Source organism: Callorhinchus milii, unplaced genomic scaffold (genome assembly GCF_018977255.1).
Source record: "Callorhinchus milii isolate IMCB2004 unplaced genomic scaffold, IMCB_Cmil_1.0 Scaffold5, whole genome shotgun sequence".
Classification (NCBI taxonomy): Eukaryota; Metazoa; Chordata; class Chondrichthyes; order Chimaeriformes; family Callorhinchidae; genus Callorhinchus; species Callorhinchus milii.
Window position 1 is genome coordinate 69,106,727 of NW_024704746.1, and position 23,724 is coordinate 69,130,450.

General features: G+C 56.3%; 5 protein-coding genes across 5 annotated transcripts in view; 2 read left to right on the forward strand and 3 right to left on the reverse strand.

Annotated features, from left to right (window-relative positions):
- Positions 1–37: 37 nt before the first annotated feature.
- Positions 38–2,316, forward strand: LOC121849215. The gene is made up of 4 exons (XM_042335477.1): positions 38–185; positions 485–680; positions 1,596–1,806; positions 2,170–2,316. Exons 1-4 carry the CDS (start codon positions 38–40, stop codon positions 2,314–2,316), a joined length of 702 nt encoding a protein of 233 aa, XP_042191411.1.
- Positions 2,317–3,401: 1,085 nt separating this feature from the next.
- On the forward strand, positions 3,402–7,789 carry LOC121849196. Its single transcript, XM_042335236.1, has 5 exons — positions 3,402–3,497; positions 4,511–4,651; positions 6,496–6,597; positions 7,046–7,131; positions 7,504–7,789. Exons 1-5 carry the CDS (start codon positions 3,423–3,425, stop codon positions 7,622–7,624), a joined length of 525 nt encoding a protein of 174 aa, XP_042191170.1. The 5' UTR covers positions 3,402–3,422; the 3' UTR covers positions 7,625–7,789.
- A 1,311-nt stretch (positions 7,790–9,100) lies between these two features.
- On the reverse strand, positions 9,101–10,826 carry atp6v1fnb (ATP6V1F neighbor). The gene is made up of 4 exons (XM_007910622.2): positions 10,812–10,826; positions 9,677–9,841; positions 9,403–9,595; positions 9,101–9,216 (listed from the first exon to the last, which is right to left on the reverse strand). The coding sequence occupies exons 1-4, from the start codon at positions 10,824–10,826 to the stop codon at positions 9,101–9,103; spliced, it is 489 nt and encodes a 162-aa protein (XP_007908813.2).
- On the reverse strand, positions 10,562–13,303 carry atp6v1f (ATPase H+ transporting V1 subunit F). The gene is made up of 2 exons (XM_042335237.1): positions 13,108–13,303; positions 10,562–11,309 (listed from the first exon to the last, which is right to left on the reverse strand). Exons 1-2 carry the CDS (start codon positions 13,263–13,265, stop codon positions 11,108–11,110), a joined length of 360 nt encoding a protein of 119 aa, XP_042191171.1. The 5' UTR covers positions 13,266–13,303; the 3' UTR covers positions 10,562–11,107.
- A 1,535-nt stretch (positions 13,304–14,838) lies between these two features.
- flncb (filamin C, gamma b (actin binding protein 280)) overlaps positions 14,839–23,724 on the reverse strand; it is a 31,032-nt gene continuing 22,146 nt past the window's right edge. The window contains 11 exon segments of the mRNA XM_042335227.1: positions 14,839–15,262; positions 16,017–16,223; positions 16,520–16,738; positions 16,999–17,175; positions 20,037–20,169; positions 20,443–20,558; positions 21,012–21,149; positions 21,314–21,583; positions 22,169–22,408; positions 23,176–23,298; positions 23,502–23,654. Of these exon segments, the coding sequence (XP_042191161.1) occupies positions 15,075–15,262; positions 16,017–16,223; positions 16,520–16,738; positions 16,999–17,175; positions 20,037–20,169; positions 20,443–20,558; positions 21,012–21,149; positions 21,314–21,583; positions 22,169–22,408; positions 23,176–23,298; positions 23,502–23,654 (1,964 nt within the window). The 3' untranslated portion in view covers positions 14,839–15,074.

Below are 23,724 nucleotides of genomic sequence, written 5' to 3' on the forward strand. Positions count from 1 at the left end.
TCCAGTCTCTTTTCTCACCAGGTTGGGGCTGCGGGAGATGATGGCATCTGCTCTCACGGATCATGCCCAGGACTCGGCCCCCGTTCAGGGGGTGAGGAGGGGAGGCACGGGCAGGAGCAGTGCCCTCTCAGAGCCAGCATCCCACAGAGCGGATCCCGACATCAGAACTCATCCAGGAGGGGATTGTGAGGGTCTAGGGCCATGGTCTTGCGCGGGGGGTGTGGGAGAGAAGTGGTGTCTAGTCTTGTGTATGTGTATAATCCCTGGGGGGTGGGTGCTGGTCTCGCGCAGGAAGGGAGACAGGGGAGTCTGGTTTCACGGGTGGGGCGGGTGTCTGGTCTCGCGGTGGATGGGGGCTGGTCTCGCGGGCGGGGGGCGAGGAAGGATCCGTCTGCTCTGGGGACGTGGCCTCGGTCTGGTCTCGTCTGTGGGTGGGAATGAGAGGGTGGGGGGTGGCTGTAACCTTGTTCTCTCTTGGCTCCAGGCCCCACCTCTCTGACACTGCTGCTGGAGCTGCACTCTCGCTGTGAGGGGGAGACGGCTGTGGGGTGTGGGGCGGCCGGGGGCAACCGCCTGGCGCGTTGGTATCCATTCACCGTGGCGGAGGCTGAAAACACATTTGAGCTGGCGGCGCTGTTGGTGGGCGTTGCTGAGGTGGTGCAGGGCGGCTGCACTGGTGGGTAGGTGGCTGTCCCCTTGATCGGGGCATGTCTATCCTGCTTGGGGGGGAGGTGAACGAGGTCTTCATGGAACTGAACTGGCTCTAAGGTGACCTGCCTGGCAAAGGAATGTTAGAATCGCCCCTCCCACCTGTGACAGTCTCTAGTCCCGTTTCCTGAGCCAGGAGGGGCCGCAGTATTCCAGGGCACTCACTGCTGATGGCAGCACAGCCCGGCCCGGCTCATCAGCAGGACCTGGAAGGGCCGACCAGTCACTGGGGGCCGGGAATCCCCCTCCCCATCAGCTCCTGGTAACCCCACAGCCAAAGCCCTGACGGGGAGGGTGGTCCCAGCTGGACAAGCGGTGGGAAAGCTGCCAGACAGTGATATCGATGGCCAACCTGTGTGGGTTTAGCTGCTTAGACTCCAGCAGTTACCCCAACACACACCCTGGGCCCCCCCTCCAGCCTTGGCTCTCGCCAACCTGCGCCTCATACTCTCCGGAATTAGGTAAACAGGAAGTCTCTCTCCAGGGACAGAGAGAGAGAGAGAGAGAGCGCATTCCATCCCAACAATCTCCCTGTGGGATTTCCATGTGTAGGTGGGATGCATGGAATTCTTTTGGATTTTGGGACTCTTAAGCACAGTGATAGGTTTCTGCATGTGTCAGTCATCTGTCTGACCGAAAAATTAATAAAATAAATCGGGGCATGTAGCCAGGGGTTTTCACTGTCCATTCCCTGTCCTCATAACCTTCTGGGTATGCGTGAGCTTGCACATGTGTGTGTTTGTGTGAGAGTGTGTGCGAGTATTTGTGGGAGTGTGTGTGTGTGTGAGCGAGACCGAGTATATGTGCGAGTGAGTATGTGTGCGTGTGTGTACGAGTATGTGTGCGCGTGTGTGTGTAATCCAATAAGATGCTTTATCTTCCTGTAGGTGTGACAGGGACCAGGCCAGGTCTGAACTGCTCGCTGCTCGCAGACTGCAGGAGTTTGTCTGTCGTGGATCAGCCTCGGTCACGCCAGCCTCGGACCCGTGTTCAGGGACCCCCAGTCACAGAGCGCTGGTCAGGGCAGAGCTGGGGCTGACCTCAGCTCAGTTGAAGGTCGTGGAACAAATGTGTGAAAATCACCATCTGGAACGATTGGTAAGTCACCACAGCAACACCATCACCGGCTCAGCAACACACAGTCACCACAGCAACACCATCACCGGCTCAGCAACACACAGTCACCACAGCAACACCATCACCGGCTCAGCAACACACAGTCACCACAGCAACACCATCACCGGCTCAGCAACACACAGTCACCACAGCAACACCATCACCGGCTCAGCAACACACAGTCACCACAGCAACACCATCACCGGCTCAGCAACACACAGTCACCACAGCAACACCATCACCGGCTCAGCAACACACAGTCACCACAGCAACACCATCACCGGCTCAGCAACACACAGGAGAGTGAGGTGCCTACTGTCACTCACCCCCCACTCGTGCCGGCAGGTGGCTCTGGGGTTTATTTACACTCGGATGATGTCTCCGCGTCCGGAGCCGATGGCTGAGATTCGGTGCAGGGAGAGGCGTGTGGAGCTAAGACAACAGTATCTGCACTACATCAATGGCACGGTGAGACCTGTATGTCTAACATAACCCTGGTCCCTAAACCAACAAGCCCCTAAACTGTAAACCCTAAACTCTAACACTCTATCCTCTAACACTCTTGTGTTAGCTGAACTGATGTCCCCACAACCTTTCTGGAGAAGAGGGAACAGAGATGGTGACGGGTTACAGGGTCCGGGGGGAATAGACTGGGTTTGGACACACAAATAGCATGTTGAGAGCACCATGAACACAGCCTTGGGTGGGGTGGGGGGACATTGTGGACACAGCCTGGTGGGTGAGCACTGTGTATGGGTAAGAGTCAGCACTGGTCACTGTGTGGGTGAGGGTCAGCACTGGTCATTGTGTGGGTGAGGGTCAGCACTGGTCACTGTGTGGGTGAGGGTCAGCACTGGACACTGTGGGTGAGGATCAGCACTGGACACTGTGTGGGTGAGGGTCAGCACTGGACACTGTGGGGGTGAGGGGTTGTTTTGTTTTTGCCAGTAGGTGGAGGAGTGGGTGGTGGTCGGGATGCTGCGGGAAGCCTTTGCTCTGTACTGGGAAGACGCAATGCGGACCAGGGCGCCTGTCACCCAGCCCCTCAGCGACCTGCAGCTCCGCCAGCGAGCCCAGCTCACACAGCTACTGCCACACAGCCACAACATGGTGAGCTGCCACACACACCAATCCCACCAGCTCCCTCACCCACTGGGGTGTGTTTGGTGGTGATATTTGGGCTGTTGGGTGTATTGTGGGGTGGGGGCGCGGGGTTGAGGTGTATTTGGGTGGGGGGGTTTTGATTGTGTATGGGTGGGGGTGTACTTGGGCTGTTGAGTGTGTTGGGGAGAGGGTTGGGTGTGTTGCGGAGGGGGTATTTGAGGTGTTGGGGAGGGGTTTGGGTGTATTGGGTGTCACCTCTTTTCTCCTGTCTTTGTTTGCAGGACTCAGGTGACCTGATGAACCTTCACCTCCAGCTCTGTGCTCTCCGACACCACCACACCAACCTGGCCACAGTGTTACTGGATGCGCTGAAAGAAAGCCCCAGCGATCCTGAGCCAGTTACACCGGCGACAGAATTGGTGACCGTGGAGCCGGAGCTGGTCACCACGGTAACCAAGCCGGTAACTGTGGTAAAGGAGCCAGAGACTGTGGGGATGTTGCCGGTGACCATGGAAATGGAGCCACTGACTGTGGCAAAGGAGCCGGTGGATGGGCTGTGGGATCTGGAGGTTTGTGTGGTGGGAGGCTCGGGGTTTGTGGGCGCAGCCAGTAGAAAACTGCAGAAATGTTTGCCAAAAATTGTGGGGACATTTGGCTGATTGTGTGGAAAACCGCGGGGTCTGGTTGGTGCTATTGAGAGGTGCATTTTACAGCCAACCTACATTTCTTCACTGAAGGTCAGTGTCCTGATTGTGGGGCTCCAGGAGGTCCCCACCTCCTGCCTCTCAGGACTCACCACTGCACACAGACACAGAGAGAGACACATACACACAGACAGACACACTCACAGACACACAGACAGACACACAAACACTCACAGAGAGACACAGACAAACACACGTACACACTCACAGACCGACACACACACAGATACGCTCACAGACACACACAGACAGACACACAAACACCCACAGAGACACAGATGGACACACATACACACTCACAGACAGACAGAGACACAAACACACACTTACTCACAGATACACACTTATAGACACAGAGAGCGATACTCACAGCGGGAGACCCACACATTCACAGAGACACATGTGCACTCACAAACACAGACACACACACACTTACAAACAGAGGAGAGAGAGCCATTCACAAACAGACGCGCACATACAGAGGAGAAACACACAGACAGCCTCAGCAGCCGGGCTTCCAGACGTTGAGGTCCATTTCCCACTGCCACACTTTTCTATTGGCCCAGGTCATGAGGATGGCACGTGTGGTGACGAGCCGTGGTGTGTTGTGGTAGTGAGTTGGGCTGTGGTGTGTTGTGGTAGTGAGTTGGGCTGTGGTGTGTTGTGGTAGTGAGTTGGGCTGTGGTGTGTTGTGGTAGTGAGTTGGGCTGTGGTGTGTTGTGGTAGTGAGCTGGGCTGTGGTGTGGTAGTGTGCTGGGCTGTGGTGTGGTAGTGTGCTGGGCTGTGGTGTGGTAGTGAGCTGGGCTGTGGTGTGGTAGTGTGCTGGGCTGTGGTGTGTTGTGGTAGTGAGCTGGGCTGTGGTGTGTTGTGTTGTGCAGGGGCCCCACAGGCCTCGCCGGGAGAGGAATCTGGTGCTGGTGTCAGGCCAGGAGCAGGCAGTGCTGAGGAAGAACCTGGCCACCGCCCAGAGGAAAGCTCAAGAGAAGCAACTGCGGGACAGGGAGAGGCAGACACTGCGGGTACGTCATTACACTTGACAGACGCACAGCTCCCCCGCCATGGGCTATGCAGCGAGGTGGGGGGGTGGGTGCTGAAAGGTGGGGGTGCAGAGCAGCGGCGAGGCATGTGTAGTGGGGGGGCCGGGAATGGAGGGGCTGTGGTTGGCGGTGGTTGGATCGGAGGGGTCTGGGTCAGGAGGATGAGGTGGTCGTGAGGGGCTGAGGTGGTGCCTGGTAATCCTTTCTCCCTCATCCTTAAGATTCTCGCCCCACAAGAAGGAAGAGCCGTCCACTCTCTAACCACTTGAGCCTCATTATTTATAATAAATAATAATAATTCTTGCATTTGATATAGCGCTTTTCACGTCTTCTCGATGTCTCATAGCACTTCACAGAACACACTGTAAAGTGAATTGACTGTATATTTGTGGGCGAACGCGGCAGCCAATTGTACACAGCAATGTCCCACAAACAGTCGGGGATTGAAAATGACCAATTTATCATTGTTTTTAGTTTTGGAGGGATTATTATTAGGCGTATGGAGTTAGGAAACTTGTCCAAGGTTTCGCCCTCTGCCTGGAATTGAACCCAGGTCTCTCGCTAAAGGCGAGTGTTCTAAACACTGAGCAACAGGACTCCACTTTTACCCTCAACCATGTGTTCATCTTAGCTTAATCTCAACTCCAGTCTTGTCCCAGGCCCCACAATAAACTGAAGCTCTCCCAACAATGCTCTGTGGCAGTGAGTAAAGCAAACCAGATGTTGGGATCCATAGCAGCCGAAATAGTGGGGTAATCTGCCACTGCACACATCACTGGTGAGATCGTACTTAGAGACTGTGTACAATTCTGGTCTCGCAGTAGAAAGAGGATATTGGAGAAATCGAGAAGATACAGAGGAGAGAAACCAAAATGATTGAGCGAATGGAGGGACTGGACTATGAGGGTCAACTAAGTAAATTGTGCATATTCACACCGAAAAAAAGAAGATTGAGAGGCGACATGATTGCTGTCTTTATTAAGATTCTAAAGGGGCAAAACAATATAGATCATGACGGGCTGTTTCAGTTTGCCCACAATAGTAAAACCAGAGGACACGGCCTGCGATTGAATGGGATAAATTCAGAACAAATCTATACAAACACTATTTCAGTGAGTGAATAGTGAACCTGTGGAACAGACTCCCGAGGGGGACAGTTGAAGCAGGAAATGTTGATTCGTTCAAACATAGATTAATTAGATAGTTTTCTTTTAGGAAATAACACTATGGGATATAGACAGAGGGAGTTTGGGACATATGTGCATGTGATCACCAGGAGAGTGGAAGCGAACTGGATGGACATTGGTATTTTTTCATTAGCATTTCTTATGTTCTTGTAGCTTTGAGATGTCGAGAAGACATGAAAAGCGCTATAAAAAAATGCAAGGATTATTATATTATTATTTATTATTTCTCCCTAGCCTCCCACCACACCCAGCCTCTTACCCCCCCTCAGCCTCCCACCCACCCACACCCAGCCTCTTACCCCCCCTCAGCCTCCCACCCACCCACACCCAGCCTCTTACCCCCCCTCAGCCTCTCACCCCCCCTCAGCCTCTCACCACAGCCTCTCACCCCCCTCAGCCTCTCACCCCCACTCAGCCTCTCACCCCCACTCCCCCAGCCTCTCACCCCCCCCTCCCCCAGCCTCTCAATACCCCCTCCCCATCCTCTCACCCCCAGCCTCTCACCCCCCAGCCTCTCACACCCAGCCTCTCACCCCCCCCCAGCCTCTCACCCCCCAGCCTCTCACCCCCCCTTCCCTGGCCTCTGTCCGCAGCTCAGGGTTTGTTCCTGTTGCTGGTAACTCTATGATGGATTGTCAGGTCCAGGAGCAGTTGTGCAGAGCTCAGAGCCGGTCATGTGCCGAGTGGCCGGAAGAACAGATTCTCCAACACCACCCGATGAGCAGCAGCAGCCGATCCGCGGTGAGTCTCTGCCGTACAGCTCGCGTACACAACTCATCAGACCGCGTACAGCCCATGTACACAGCACAATCAGCTCGTGTACACTGCACAATCAGCCCGCGTATGGCCCGCTTACACAACACGTCAGCCTGCATACAGCCCGTGTACACTGCACAATCAGCCCACGTAAAGAGTGCAATCAGCCCGCGTACAGCTTGCGTACACAGGGCAGTCAGCCTGCATACCATGTACAGAGGTGTGCTGAGCATTACCGCTCAATGAGTACTGACTGCCCCTCCTGATGTCCCTCACACTCACTCACTCCCTCTCTCTCACTCTCTCTCTCAGTCCCAGTCCACTCTCTTGCACTCTGTGTTTGTCACACTCAATCATTCTCCGTTTCATTCTCTCGCTCTCTCACTGTCACACTCTTTCTGTGTCTCTCTGTCATATTCCCTCTCTCTGACAGGGGGACGCGGGGCGAGTATTAGTGAGGGAGAGGCTGGAGCTCCTGCAGCACGAGAGGAGGATTACTCTGAAATCCCGAGGCCAGAGGTACAGTGTGTGTGTGTCTGTGTGTCTCTCTCTCTCGCTCCCTCTCCCTCTCACTCATTCACACACACACACTCACACACTCACTCTCTCACAGTCACTCACTCACTCACTCTCTCACACAGTCACTCAGTCATTCAGTCTCACACACACACACACACACTTTCACTCATTCACACAGTGTTTGAGTGTGGGGGAGGGCGGTGTCAGCTGGAACGTGATGTGAACTGTGTGTGGGTGGATGTCAGCTGTAGGTGTGTGTGTGGGGGGGTGGGGGGGTGGGGGGTGTTGGCTGGAGGCTGATGTGAGCTGTGGGGGTGGAGGGGGGTGGGGGGTGTTGGCTGGAGGCTGATGTGAGCTGTGTGTGTATGACAGGAACACCGACTGGTTCCGGCAGCTGTGTGGAGCAGTGGGGGGCAGTGAGGAGCCACGTCAGACCCCAGGGGCAACGACACAGCGCAACAGCAGCGAGATCTCAAGCACCTCACAATATTGAACCCCCCCCAACCCCGGGTTGTGTTTATACGTCAGGGTTATACCTGGGGTGTTTGGTTTATACCCATACCCGGAGTGTGTGCTTTATACCCGGGGCTGTGGTTTATACCTGGGGTGTGGTTTATACCCGGAGGGGCCGACACCATCAGCATCCAAGGCTGCACTCTCCACCTCTCAAAGCCATCAGGAACCTCGGGGTTCTGTTCGACCCTGAGCTGTCCTTTCTCCCTCACATCCGCACCACAACTGGCACCGCCTTCCATCACCTCCGGAACATCGCCAGACTACGGCACTACCTCACCCCTCACGCTGCTGAAACTCTGGTCCACGCCTTTATCACCTCAAGGCTGGACTATGGGAACTCTCTCCTCGCCGGCCTTCCCGCCACCTCCCTCCACACTGCAGGTCATTCAGAACTCTGCAGCTCGTGTACTGTCCCGCACCAGACACCGCGACCACATCACTCCCACCCTTGCCCTCGCCCTCACCCTCACCCTCGCTCGCCTCCACTGGCTCCCCATCCCCCAGAGGATCGAATTCAAGATCCTCATCCTCACCTACAAGGCCATTCCCGGCCTCGCTCCCTCCTACCCCTCCGACCTACTATCCCCCTACCTACCCCCCCCGTACCCTCCGTTCCTCTGGCTCCGGTCTGCTCCACGTCCCCCGCCCCAACCGCCCTACCATCGGTGGTCGGGCCTTCAGCCTCTCAGCCCCGAGGCTCTGGAACTCCATCCCCAGTGCCTTCGCCGCCTCCTCCCTTTCCTCCTTCAAGGCCGGTCTCAAAACCTTTCTCTTTGACCGAGCCTTCAGCTCCCCTCTCGACTCTCTTCCCCCTCCTCGCTCCCTCCCTTCCCTCCCCTCATCCTGACGATTTTCCCCCTCCTCGCTCCCTCCCTTCCCTCCCCTCATCCTGACCATTTCCCCCCTCCTCGCTCCCTCCCTCCCCTCACCCTGACCATTTCCCCCACATGGTCGGGTCATGACCCAACTATGCAGCGCCTTGGGACGTCCTCCTGACGTGAAAGGCGCTTTATAAATGGAATCTTGTTGTTGTTGTTGGAGTGTGTGGTTTATACCCGGAGTGTGTGGTTTATACCCGGGGCTGTGGTTTATACCCGGAGTGTGTGTTTTATACCCGGAGTGTGTGGTTTATACCCGGAGTGTGTGGTTTATACCCGGGCTGTGGTTTATACCCGGAGTGTGTGGTTTATACTCGGGGTGTGGTGGTGGTGATGCTGGTGGTTTGCAGGACATTGCTGGCAACGTTACTATTGTAGTGTTTGGCAGCTTTAATACACTGTCCTAACAATCTGATCCCGTGGCATAATGTGACCTTTCTCTCTTGCTTTCGCTCGCTCTCTCACTCACATGTTCTCTCTCTCTCTCTCTCTCTCTCTTTCGTGCTCTCACTCCCGTGGGGTGTAGAGTTATAGTGTTCACAGTGAGCCCTGTGGAGAGGGCCAGCCGTGGCTGCTCAGTCCACCACGTCGGTGGCTTCCTGAGAGGCGAAGATGCCGTTTTTGCGGTAAAATGTTCCTTGGATGATTGCTGAGCGGCCATGAGCCGGGGTCTGGTACTTCACCATGTCACCTGCGGGCATGAGCAGAGAGCGGCTCAGTGAGGGTACCAGCGGGACGCCCACCCACAGCCCCCAACGAACCCCTGCCCCACAACAGTCTCCTGCCCTCCCAATACTGCCCCTCCACCAGCTTCCTGGCCCCAATCACCCCCAAACAGCCCCCTCCCCCCCAACACAACTGCCACCGTGCCCCTCACCGAGCCGCCAGCCGTAGTCCCAGGATGTGGTGAAGGGGTATTCGTACTTCTCGTCGGGGCCTTTGCTAACCCGGGCCTTCAGGTACTGGTATCGGCCTTTCTCCTCTTTGGAGAAGCCATCGTACAGCAGGGCACGTGTTTGGGGGGTGACAGGACGCATGTCGTTGGGGATGGAAACTGTCACGGACGTGTTCTTCGCCTTTTCAGCGATTTTCGCCGCCACCTTTTTCCTCTCCTCCTCTGCCTCCTCCTTCTCTTTCTCCTCCTCCTTAACCTCGATCTTGGGCAGCCTGAAGAGTTTCCTGCGCTCCCTCTTGCGGGGCGGGGGTCTGCAGGGGTCCGGCTGGTAGCGGCGGAGCCAGCACAGGCTTAGCAGCTTCTCCTTGTTGATGGTCTCTTTCCAGAAGTTCTGTTGCTGGGTATCCATGTTGAATTTGCGCTGTGTGCCAGCAGCACCTCAATGACCAGGCACAGGGAGGCGTGGGGAGGACAAGCACAATGTGAGCAGCCCTCTGCTAACAGGCCTGGCCCCTGGTATCCAGGCACCTCTGTGTTACACTGACAATGAAGCGAATGACATGATGTGACTGAGTCACTGCCCGGCAGCTCAGGGCAACAGGCCCTCTCAGTCACTCAGCACCAGAATTCCTGGCTTCAATCAGACACCAGGATCATCAGTGGAAGTTGCTGTCAACCACCTGACAGTCAGAGGTGAAAGCTACGGCTTCCTGTGCACACAGCGACTCCCAACAAACAAGTCGCAAGTGAGTGAAGTTGTGAGAGATGGTCACCCGGACACTGGGAGAGAGAAACCCCCTTCTCTTTTCCAGTATTGTTGCAGGATAGTTAACATTCACCCGGAGACACAGACAGGTCTCATCCAAACAACGGTACCTTCAGCAATGCAGCTCTTTCTAGGACTGCACTGGAGAGTCAGCTTGACTGTGAGTCCACAACATGGACAACAGACATACAGTGACAGAGAGAGAGACAAGCAGAGTGAGCAAGACACAGACAGCTAGAGCATCTGAGACAAACAGTGGTGTGCATGGAGGATGTGTGTGGAGGTTTGTGTGTGTGTGACCGTGTCCATCTCTGTGAGAAATGCTGTCCGGCTGCATAGTGATTGGTGAGAATGAAAACACCGCACAGTCACACAGAAGATTAGCTGTTTTATTTCATGATCGACATCAAAAACAGACTGGACGAACACAATACCGCTCAGGAGCAGCTTTGTGTATAACATGCAGAGGCAGAACTGAGTATAACACGGGGATTGAAAATAACACGGAGCCCTGGGATTGTATAACACAGAGTGGTGGAACTGTGTATACCTGGTCTCTGATGCTGGAATCGTCTTAGCCCAACCACACGGATTGTCAGCACTCGCTGCTCAGGAACATACTGACTGAGAGGGAGCTCATCGCAGTGCTCCTACAGGAAACACTCAGCAGGATATTGGAACACAGCAGCCAGTGTAACAACACTGAGGCCGAGACCACCTCTGGGATGTGAGTTCAGCTCTCACCCCGCGGAGATAAGGGGAAGGGGTGGGGGACTACCTCAGGGTAGCGGGGGAGGGGGAACGAGTCCCAGGGCAGCGCATGCGGAGGGGGGGGGGAAGAGGAGGAATGAGCCTCAGGGCAGCAGGCAAGGGTGTGGGTAAAGCACAGGGAAAGCAGAGCTGGAGATGACTAGCCGGGCACTAGCGGAAGTCATCGGTGGTAAACATGCCCTTGGCTCTGCGCAGGATGGAGTCCTTGGCAGCGTCATACGGATGCTCCTTGGACGGGATCTCGAGCACGGCCGGGATGGACAGGGTGTGAGCGTCGATCACGTGCCGAATCATCTCCGCAATGTACTGGTTAATCAGGATGATCCCAATGTCGTCCCGGCTCAGGAAGCCCCTTCAATAGAGAGAGAGAGAGACTGAGAGCTGACCCACCAGCACGAGAGAGGAGGGTCGGGGGGACGGGAGGGAGAGCCTGGAACAGACTACAGAGATACAGTAATTCCGAGAATGTTACAGCTCAGCGAACTGCGCCACTCCCTAAAACAGCGTCTCCACTCAGTGCACTCTGTCTCTCTCCCCCCACTCCCCCCCCACTTCTCCACACACACAGACACTTTGGGATTTTTCTTTTCAGATATTCCCTATTCCACATTCTGCTACGCCAAGTGGAACAGGACTCAGCCCTCGCGCTCGCGCCTGTTCCACCATTGTATGGGATCACGGCTGATCTGGACCTCAGCTGATTTATCTGCCGCTCCTCTATATCCCCCGATACTCTGCCCCAACACATTTCTGCTCACATCGGACTTGACCATTCCCACTTACCCGACAGCTGCAGCCTTCACCCTATAGGAGAATTTTGGAATTCCACAACAACAACAACAAGATTCCATTTATAGAGCGCCTTTCACGTCGGGAGGACGTCCCAAGGCTCTGCACAGTTGGGTCAGGACCCGAGCATTGGGGGGAAATGGTCAGTGTGAGGGGAGGGAAGGGAGGGAGCGAGGAGGGGGGAAATGGTCAGGGTGAGGGGAGGGGAGGGGAGGGAGGGAGGAGGGGGTAGAGAGTCGAGAGAGGAGCTGAAGGCTGAAGGTCAAAGAGAAAGGTCTTGAGACCGGCCTTGAAGGAGGAAAGGGAGGAAGCGGCGAAGGCACTGGGGATAGAGTTCCAGAGCCTCGGGGCTGAGAGGCTGAAGGCCACCGATGGTCGGGCGGTTGGGGCGGGGGATGTGGGGCCGACCGGAGCCCGAGGAACGGAGGGTACGGGCGGGTACGTGGGGGGATAGTAGGTCAGAGATATCACAAGTCTGTGACACCAGTGTCCTGGGCTGACCTCAGGCTGAGCTGAGCGTAAGATTCTGCTCCTCGTTACGGACTCCCTCAATAGAGGAGAAGGTTCCTCCGCAGCGACTCCCGTCCCTTTGTCATTGTGAATACCGACCGTCACCGCCGACACTCAGCAAATACACCACAAGACTTCACAACCTTTAACCCCTTCCGTCTGAAACGCTTCCAATGAATCTGCACCGCGGCCCCCGGGGCCCGAACCTGAACTGGGCCTCGGTCAGCCCTCAGCCACACCCCCCCCCACACCACACACCGCCCCCCCCCACACACCCTCCCCCACACCACACCACACACCGCCCCCCCACACACACCGCCCCCCCCCCCACACACACACCCCCCCCACACACCACACCCCCCCCACACACACCGCCCCCCCCCACACACCCCCCCCCACACCACACACCCCCCCCCACCACACCACACACCGCCCCCCCCCACACACCCCCCCCACACCACACACCCCCCCCCACCACACCACACACCGCCCCCCCCCACACACCCCCCCCCACACCACACCCCCCCCCCACCACCCACACACCGCCCCCCCCACACACCGCCCCCCCCACACACACCCCCCCCCACACACACACCCCCCCACACACACACCCCCCCACACACCCCCCCCCACACACACCCCCCCCCCACACACCCCCCCCACCCCACACACACACACCCCCCCCCACCCCCCCCCCCCACACACACATCCCCCCCACCACACACCCCCCCCCCACACACCCCCCCCCCCACACACTGCCCCCCCACACACCGCCCCCCCACACACACCACACACCACCCCCCACCCCACACCCCCACACACACACACACACCGCCCCCTCAGGTCCTCACTTGAAGGTCTCCTCGATCTCCGCGACACTCGTCTCTTTCTCCACCACCAGGAAGTTGGGCCTCCGGTGTTTGTTGAGCTCCCCGACCCCCCCGAGCAGGAACCCGGTACAGGTGTCCTCATCGCCCACCACCGCGATCAGCTTCCCCCGGCCCGCCATCCCGCGCCTGCGCACTGCCGCCGCCCCGCCCCGCCCACAGCCATCCCGCGCCTGCGCACTGCCGCCGCCCCGCCCACAGCCATCCCGCGCCTGCGCACTGCCCTCACAGCCCCGCCCCTCACCACCACAGCTCCGCCCCTAACAACCAGCCCCCAACCATAGCCCCGCCCTCCTCCCCACACGTACGGTCACACTCACCATCAATCTCTTCCCCCACACCCCCCCACACCCCCCCCCCCCCACATTCACACTCCACCCCACATACACCCTCCCCACCCGCACAATCCCTCCCCGCGCCCCCCCCCCCCACACAGTGGTCCCCCCCACACACACTGTCACACGTGGGGAAATCTTTAAGTCACTGCTGAACAGCCACAGATGGGACCGGTTTACGTCTCATCCACAATTGCGCTGATGGCAGTGCCTCGGTGGGGGGGGGGGGGGGGGCAGCGGTTTGTAGCGTTTACACTTTATTATTTGCCGCCGGACAGTAAGTTAATCAAATATCAGTTTAACACAATCAGACGTACAAAGGTTATCTGGAGAAGAACCTTTAATAGCGCAGTGCCCTCCCCGCCCCAGCACACACCTGAGGGGGGTCAGAGGCACTCAGTAATGCAAAGCAGCGGCACTGTGTGGGCAAAATAAATGTCATTTGGTGGTGGTTGTTGTTGTTGTCATGGGGCCAGACTCGGAGTCGGAGCACAGTGGGTAAGGGTTCCGGGGTCAGATAACCTTCCAGTGGCGCAGACCACCGGGGACGACTGCGCACAGCCTCTGATCACTAATTGCCACCTTCCTACTCCGAAACAGCCATTGGGTCCCCCCCACCAACAGCCACTGGGCCCCCGCCCACAAAACAGCCATTGGGGGCCTCCCCACCTTTCCTGGGGTCATGGCTCATGAAGCGCTAGTTAATCTGGTTCGGGAGGAGTTAGACTGGTGCAGGACGTGAGGCAGACATCAATCAGTCGCCCCCCACCACTGGACCAGCGTCTCTGGCAGGTGGGGCGAGAGGACAGAGAGACAGGTGACTCCCCCCCCCCCCCCCCCTCCCAGCTGATGGGAAAAGAATCCTCTAAAGTTTCTCTGGAAAGCTGGGAATATCCTGTGGATTTACAGGAAGACTGAGCCTGGGAAGAGACTGGATTTGGAGCTCAGGGTCCAGAGCAGTATCTGAGGTTGCGCTGTTCTGATTCACAGTGTTTGGGGGGGAGGGAGAGACAGCGAATGGCTGAATTTAGAGGCAGAGCAGCAGGGAGTGGGGGGGGGGGCAGCAACCTCTCCAGTAGCAAACAGTCTCTGCCATCGGGTAGTGTCTGTATCTCTGACAACACGAGGAGTGGAGACCGCCTATAAATAGTTACTGGAAAGAGAACCCTCCTCTGACTGCGCTGACAGCAAACAGCAGGTCTGAGAGCACCAGTGGAGCAGTGCGAGTGTTGCAGTGAGCTGCACTGGTCCAGTGGGTACGGGGTGATCTCTCAGACACAGTTTCTGATTGAGTCTGGATTTACCAGTGAGTCTGAGCCAGTTCTGAACCCAATACAAAAATACTTTGACATTCATCAGCTTTGAGATCAGGAACTTTTACAAAAGGCAGGAAGAGAAACGAGGGAATCAGGTCAGTTTGGGATCAGTTTGGTTTGCCCTGTCGCCCGCACACAGGCCGAGACCTGTCTGGAAATAAGAATCCGGGAAAATCTTCTTTTACTTCAACTAATCTGACATTTTCTGTTTTGTTTAAGGTGATTTCAATTTTTGGGGGTAAAGTCAGTGTATTCTGTGCAGCGCCAGGCAGGCTGGGTCTCAGGTGGCAGCGACGTGGAAAGGACTGCAGGGAACACTTTCGTCCCCCCACTTGACGATCAGGATGTAGTCGCCCTTCTCCTTGACAGTGTAGGTCACGTTATACACACGATTCCCCATGTGTTTCACATACACCTCCTCACATGGCGTCTTCGGCCCATGAACTCCCACCATCAGCATGTTGCTCCCTGCACACAGGAGCCAGAGTTACTCACCAGCACAGACACGGTGGGGAGAGAGAGAGCAGGGAATGGGGTTAGAGTTGAGAGCTCCAGTGGGGGAGCGAGCCCCAGCACAGACACGGTGGGGAGAGAGCAGGGAATGGGGTGAGAGTAGAGAGCTCCAGTGGGGGAGCAAGCCCCAGCACAGACACGGTGGGGAGAGAGCAGGGAATGGGGTGAGAGTAGAGAGTTCCAGTGGGGGAGCGAGCCCCAGCACTGACACGGTGGGGAGAGAGAGAGCATGGAACGGGGTTAGAGTAGAGAGTTCCAGTGGGGGAGCGAGCCCCAGCACTGACACGGTGGGGAGAGAGAGGAGGGAATGGGGTTAGAGTAGAGAGCTCCAGTGGGGGAGCGAGCCCCAGCACAGACACGGTGGGGAGAGAGAGAGCATGGAACGGGGTTAGAGTAGAGAGTTCCAGTGGGGGAGCGAGCCCCAGCACTGACACGGTGGGGAGAGAGAGGAGGGAATGGGGTTAGACTAGAGAGCTCCAGTGGGGGAGCGAGCCCCAGCACAGACACGGTGGGGAGAGAGAGAGAGAGCATGGAACGGGGTTAGAGTAGAGAGTTCCAGTGGGGGAGCGAGCTCCAGCACTGACACGGTGGGGAGAGAGAGAGCAGCGAATGAGGTTAGAGTAGAGAGCTCCAGTGGGGGAGTGAGCCCCAGCACAGACACGGTGGGGAGAGAGAGGAGGGAATGGGGTTAGAGTATAGACCCTCTCACCTGCTTTGCTACAATCTACTGTGAAGACGTTTTTCTGTCCAATGAAGGCCTTGGACAGGCCTTGGCCTCGAGACACCACTTTGCTGGCGTCAGACGTGAACTTGGGCAGCGGCCCGTACCCTCCGCCCACTGTGGCCGACTTTGTCACTGTCTCCACCAGCACACTGGATGTCTCGTGTAAACTGTGTCCCCCAGACAGGCGGACTCCTGTAACACAGGCAGAGAGTGAGCAGTCACTCACTTAACCCAGACACACACCCTGACACACCCATCCTCAGACCCTGACACACACACCCTGACACACCCATCCTCAGACCCTGACACACACACCCTGACACACCCATCCTCAGACCCTGACACACACACACACCCTGACACACACAGACACACCTCACACCCTGACACACACACATACCCTGACACACACATCCTCAGACCCTCACACACACACACCCCCACACAGTCACACACACCACCCCCACTCCGCTCTCTGTTGCTCTGACCTGTGACCTTGGCCTTGAAGGGGCTACCCACGATGTGCTGCGGGCCACTGTACTTGATGGAGATGAGGTAGCTGCCGGGGGCCATTGGGGTGTAGATAACCCTGTAGCCGTCTGGACATTCCTGACAATCCATCTTGACCTTCGAGGGGCCATCGATGGTGACAGAGAGAGCGCCCGCCCCAGCGCCACACGTGTTCACCACAAAATCAGCGGCAACTCCTGTCAGTACACACGGCAATCAACACCCCAAAATCACCGCAACCCCCACCCCACAACACCACAACTCCCCCAACATCGCTGCAATACTACCCGCCCCCACATCAACGCAACCCTCCCCCCACCTCCATCACCGCAACCCTGGAACAACTGCCGAACCCCAGCATAACCCCCCCGAACCCTAGGCTAGATTCCAGGCTGTAACTCCCTCCCTCCCTGCAGATGGTGTGTTATTCTATATCTACCCCCTCCCCAGTACGTACCTGTTACTCCTCCCTCCAAGCCTGGGCCACAGGCAGTCACTAGCCCAGGGTCCCCGGTCTGGCCTGGCTCCCCCACACGGATGCGGAAGGGGCTGCCTGGGATGTGGCTGGAGTTGAACTTGACGTGGATGGAGTGGATGCCGTTCTCCCGTGGAATGAAACGGATTGCGTATTTATCTGGGAACGGGAAGATGTCACATCATCACCAGCTTATCTGTGGGTGTGTTACTGTGGTCCAGTCAGCACCATAACCAGCGGCTGGAATCCACCCTGAGATAAGCCACCTCTGCTCAGGCTCCACACCTCCACCTGATGGAACCATCGCTCAGTGGGAAGGGATATGACAAAGCTCTCACACATTTCATGCTGAGCTGTGTTGCTCATCGGGAATTCATGGTAAATAATCCTTACACGTAGAACCTCACCTTTAAGTCATTTAAAGTTCACTGAAATATTTAATAATAATAATAATAATAATAATCCTTGCATTTGATATAGCGCTTTTCACGTCAGGAGGACGTCCCAAAGCGCTTCACAGAACACACTGTAAAGTGAATTGACTGTATATTTGTGGGCGAACGCGGCAGCCAATTGCGCACAGCAATGTCCCACAAACAGTCGTAGATTGAAAATGACCAATTTATTATTGTTTTGTTTTTTTGGAGGGATTATTATTAGGCTCTGTGTGGAGTAAGGAAACTTGCCCAAGGTTTCACCCTCTGCCTGGAATTGAACTCAGGTCTCTCACTTGCAAAGCGAGTGCTCTAACCACTGAGCTACAGGACTCCAAAGGATACTAAGGATCTCTTAGTATCCGTGGATTAAAAGAATACAATTTACAGTACATCCAACAACAACAACGTGCATATATAGCACCCTCCACGCAGGATAGCGTCTCACAGGATTTAGTGTAAAGTTACTGTGTATCTGGAAGTGAATATTGCAGCCAATTAGAGCATAGGAACAAGCCTGTCTTCCCACTCAGCTCCTGTTAACCCTGCAGCCCTAACAGGTAGGGTGGTCCTGGCCGGACAAGCAATTGGAAAGCTTGACCAGACAGTGATATCAATGGCAAGGCTATGTGGCTTCAGCTGGTTAGACTCCAGCAGTTACCTCAACGCACAGTGGGGTCCAACACCTTGGCTCTTGTCATGCTGGGCTTAATACTCTCCAGAATTAGGTAAGCAGGGTGCGTCCCTTCAGGGAGAGGGAGAGTGAACACTATATTCCAGACACAGAGGAATTTCTATACATATTTGGAACTCTATCTGGTTTGGAGACAGTGATGGGTTTCCACATGTGACGGATGCCTGACTAAGAAAGGCTGAGGGCTGCGGTGGTGTCCCATTAACCAGCGGGGGGGGGGGGGCACTGTGGCACAGGGTCTTATACAGAATCTCTCTCACGGACCCAGTTTTTAGAATATTAATCCTTGGATTTGTATTACACCTTAAAACGTCACAAGCACATCTCAAGACACTCATAGGATTCACTGTGAAATAAGAGTGACTGTGTATCTCTAGGCAAACACGGTAGCCAGTTGTGTACAACCGTCCCACAAACAGCCATGAAGTGAGTGACCAAATTTATTCGGAGGATTGTTGTCCAGGACACCGGGAGAGAGAGAGAAACTCCCTTCTCTTCTCCAATAGCCCTGCGGGATCTTTAACATCCACCTGAACAGGCAGACGGGACCTCAGTTTTAAAGTATCATCTGAAGGTCGATATCAACCCCACCACCCCCAGCACTGCACTGGAGCGTCAGCTTAGATCACGTGAGTTCATGCCCCGATGTGGGAATTGAACTCACAACCTTCTAACCACTGGGCCAAGCTGACACACATAGCATTTGATATATCACTTTGTTTTTGCCCAGGCCGGTGTCTGACTCACACTGAAACACATCACCATTGCTTAAGAGTCTCCAAACCAAACTGAGAATTCCCCACATCCCACCTACACCTGGAAATCCCAGAGATAGATTGTTGGAATGTATTAGGCGCAGGTTGGCTAGAGCCAAAGCTTGGGGACCCCAGAGTATGCATTGGGGGTAACTGGGGGAAAATCACTTAGGGCTGAAATCCAAGTCCCCAAAAGGGGGCTTGAACCTTCTGACTCAGACATGAGAATGCAACTAACTGAGCCAGGCTAATCCACTTGATAGAGTCTCTTCAGTGACACTGTTATATAGTCTCTGTGACTGGGAGGCCCTAATCTTATTCTTCACAGAACTTCTCCAGAGAGAGAGAGTGAGCCCTTGTTGTCTCCCTCTCTCTCTCTCTCCCTCCCTCTCTCTGTCTCCCCCCACCTCTCAGTCTCCTCTCTCTGCCCAGCTGCTGGTGTCTGTCTCTGTCTCACACATACCCTGGCAGCAGGTGGGGTTCCGGCTGTTCCCGGGACCAGGATCACAATTAAAGCTCAGACACAAGCTCTAATGATGGACAGACAGAGGCCATGGGACTCAGGGTTAGGAGAGCGCACAACAGGGGGAACGAGAGAGAGAGCACGAGAGGATGGAAGGACAGAGGGGCACGAGAGGGGGAATGAGAGAAAGGGAATGAGAGAGAAGGAATGAGCAAGAGAGGAGGAACGAGAGAGAGAAAGAGTGTGGGGATTCAGAAGAGAAGGGAACAAGAGAATGTAGGAATGATGAGGGGAACAGGAGATACATTGGAAAGAGAGTGGGGAATAAGAGAACATAAAGAGGTGGAGAAATGAAAAAGAGGATGGAGAGAACGAGGAGGTAAAAGGGAGTGAAAGAATCCGAGAGAAGGGCGGAATGGCCACACGCTCCGTCAGTCAGCACTTGAGCAGTTAACTGACCTTGTGTTGTCCTTCTGGACGTTTCTGGGAGTAGGCAGCTGTTGTGTGTTACAGGCACTGACAGCTGGTGTGTGAGTGAGTAGCCCTGACACCTGTCGTCCCCGCCCCACTCCCCCCGCCCTGCTCCCTCCGCCTCACTACCCCAGGCCCACAACCCCCACTCCTCCTGACCCGCTCCCCCAGCCCCCACTCCCCCTGCCGCCCCAGATACTCACCGCTGTCCAGCTCAGATACATAACACTCCTCCACGGCTCCGGACGGTGTGCGAACTTTGGCATCGATGACGCCTCGCGCTCCGTTCAGCTGAACCGCAAACGACGCCGTCTGGTTCACCTTCAACCCCGACTCCTGGATGTCAAACAATCCATCAGTAAACAACAAGTCACACAAACAGCAACGACAACAACCTGCACTTACACAGCCCACTTCACACAGGGCAACGTCTCGGAGCGTTTAACAGTTGCGAAGCCTGACACCGAGTCGGTGGGGGGGCGGGGAGGGGGCGTAAGCACGGTCGAAGAGGCAAGGCTTTAGTCGCGATCTAAAAGGGAGTCAGCCGAGCGGAGGCAGCGGGTAGTGGAGTGGGACAGTGGTCAGACTGGGGTGGGGGCTGTCACTGACCTGCAGGCTGGTGACCGTGAGCCTCCGAGCAGCGTCTGAGGGGGATGCGATGGGGACGATGAAGGGACTGTCCGGGATGTGCTCCTCATTAAACTTGATGGAGATGTCGTAATCACCTGGAACACAGACAACCATCAGCCTGACTCCGACCTGACCTCCGTCAGAAACCCCTCCACAACCGAGCAGCCCCCTCCACACTGACCCTCCCCGCACACTGACGCGCCCCCACACACACCGACGCCCTGCCGCACACTGATTCTCCCCGCCCGCAAACTGACCCCCCCACGCACACTGAGTCCCCACCGCACACTGATACCCCACCGCACACTGACCCCCCCACCGCACACTGACCCCCCCACCGCACACTGACCCCCCCACCGCACACTGACCCCCCACACACACTGACCCCCCCACCGCACACTGACCCCCCACACCACACGCACACTAACCCCCCCCACCGCACACTGGCACCCCGCGTACACTGACCCCCATACACAATGACCTCCACACCGATGCTCCCAACACACACACTGATCCCCACACACTGCCCGCCCCCCACACCCACTGACCAGGCTCCTGCACGATGTAGGAAACTCCACATGATCCATCCTTTCGATCCTCAAACGTGATTTCTGCTTTACTCGGACCCTCAACAGCGATAGACAAGCCTCCAGCCCCCGCCTCCCGCGTCCAGATACTGAACTCAGCTACAGTGAGCGACACACCGAGAGGTTCAGGAACAGAGAGATAGACACAAACACACACACACAGCGTGATCACAGTAACCAGCAGTAACAAGCATAACCAGCGATAACTAGTGTAACCAGCAGTAACTAGTGTAACCGGCGCAGGGTAACTGGTGACAACGTACCTGCCACAGCGGCCACTCCTCTCTCCAGGCCGGGGCCCCCAGCCCGGACCTTGTGTGAGCCGCCTTCGCCCATGGGCCCCACAGTGAACTGGAAGGGGCTGCCCGGGACGTGCTGACCCCGGTAACGCACGTTCACCGTGTGCGGCCCCATTTCCTGCGGCACGAACCGCACACTGTACGTGCTGTCCTCTCCCTCGATGATCTCAGCATCGTCCATCTTTCCACTCGGGCTGGTCACCTGAGCTCTCATCTCCTGTACCCCCACCTCCACTGTGAGCGAGAGGTCAGAGGTCAGTCACCACATACTGTCCCTCCCTCACACCTCCCCCCACCCAGACACACACATACTAACCCACCCATCTCACACCCCCATCTCCACTGTGAGCGAGAGGCAAAGAGTTAGTCACCGTACACTGTCCCGTCACTAATTCCCCCCTCCCAACAAACTGCCCCCCGAAACATGCACTAACCCCCCCCCCCACCCCCGAGACACACACTTACCTTCCCACACACAAACTCCCCCATCACACTCACACTGCCCCCGCCCCACAACACACACTAGCAACCCCCTCCCAGGCACATACTGCTCGCCCCCGAAACACTCACTAACCCACTCCCAGACACATACTAACACCCCCCAAACACCCCCCAGAAACACACAGTGCCCCTCAGAACACATCCCGACTGACACCAAGAGAGAGGACAAAGTGGTCACTCCCCCGACCCCAACACAACATTAAGGCACACACAATCCAGAGACATAGAGACAGGGACTGTGTCACAAATAGACACACAGACACACAGACAGGGGCTGTGTCAGACACAGACAGTACAGAGACACCGACAGTCTCTCACCCTCAGGCCTCGCTATGTTACCGAAGGTGCCCAGACTCTCTCGGCCCAGGAACTCCCCGAACACGTTGTGGAAGGGATCGCCCCCGACCTGTGTGGACTCCTCCACTCGCACCTCGCGCTTGGTCTCCCCGGCCCGAGTTTTACTGATCTCCGTCCGCTCTGTGCGAGTGTACGTGTGGCTGCTGCGCGTGAAGGTGCGGGTCAGGCGCTCCTGGGCTGACACCATCTGAAACCAATTCCCTGAGAGAGCGGCAAGAATAGCGAGAGCAATAGGGAGAGAAAGCAAGAGAGAGCGGTGAGGTTAGAGAGAGCGATAGGGAGAGAGAGAGCGATAGGAGAGAGAGAGAGAGCAAGAAAGAGTGTCGAGGAGAAAGCGAGCGACAGTGAGAACACAAGAGAGATAGAGAGTGGCGGAAAAAGAGAAAAAGTGGTGGAGAGAGAGAGATGTAGGGAGAGAGAGAGAGTAGCAGGGAGAATGAGAGAGCGGCGTGGGGGAGAGAGAGAGCAGCGGGGAGAGAGAGTGCGGCAGGGAGAGCGAGCGAGCGGTGGGGATAGAGAGAGAGAGAGCGGCGCGAAGAGAGGAAGGAGGATTGAGAGTCAGCGAGATGGTGAGTGAAAGCAGGCTTTAGAGCAATCTGTACCCTGTCCCGTCCCCCCCACTCCACTGGGAAGTGAGGACGAGGCTCCTGAACTGGCTGCTGTGGGGGATGGGAAGTGGCGGAGCGGGGCGAGGGTGGGGAGATGGGCGAGGAGGGGGGGTGACAGCTGGCAGAGCTGTGAGGGAGAGGACAGGGCAGCAGAGTGCTAGATGGTCTGAGGCATGTGCAGGGGAGGCTGGACATGATGAAAGTCAACGTGGGTCACAAAATGCTTCACAGGGTTTATTGTAAGGTGTGGGTGGGGGCTGGTTGTGTGGGTGGTGGGGGGAGGGTTGTCCCCAGCTGGACAGGACGTGTTGCAGACAGACTGTGTGAAGACGAGGAGGGAGGCCGTGGGCGCAGACATACCTGGTATCTTGAGGTTCAGGTCACAGGTGCTGCCCACGGTGGCTATGGAGGGCGCCTGACGACGTCTGGTAATGCTCTCCTTTATCCTGCCCTCTCCTGTCATCTTCACTGTGAACGGGCTGCCTACAGCACCAACACATCTCCGTCAGGCACACTCCGAGATTCACACCGAGACACACACTGCGATTCACACACATCGAGACACACACACACACACACACCGAGACACATACGCACCGAGACACATACGCACCAAGACACACACACACACACTCACTGACACACAGACACTCACACAGACACACACTCACACTCGGGGCCCTTACCTGGTACATGGTGCTCAGCAAACTTGATGTTGATGATGTAGTTTCCGGGCTCGGTGGGACAGTAACTGACCTTGCACGTGCCGTCCTCCTGATCATCACAGTTAATGTCCACTTTGCTGGGGCCCTCGATTGACAGCCCCAGCCCACCGTAACCTGCTCACAGCATAGGGCAATATCAGGAAACATTCCCAGCACATCCTCCCACCATCCTTTCAGCCCCAGC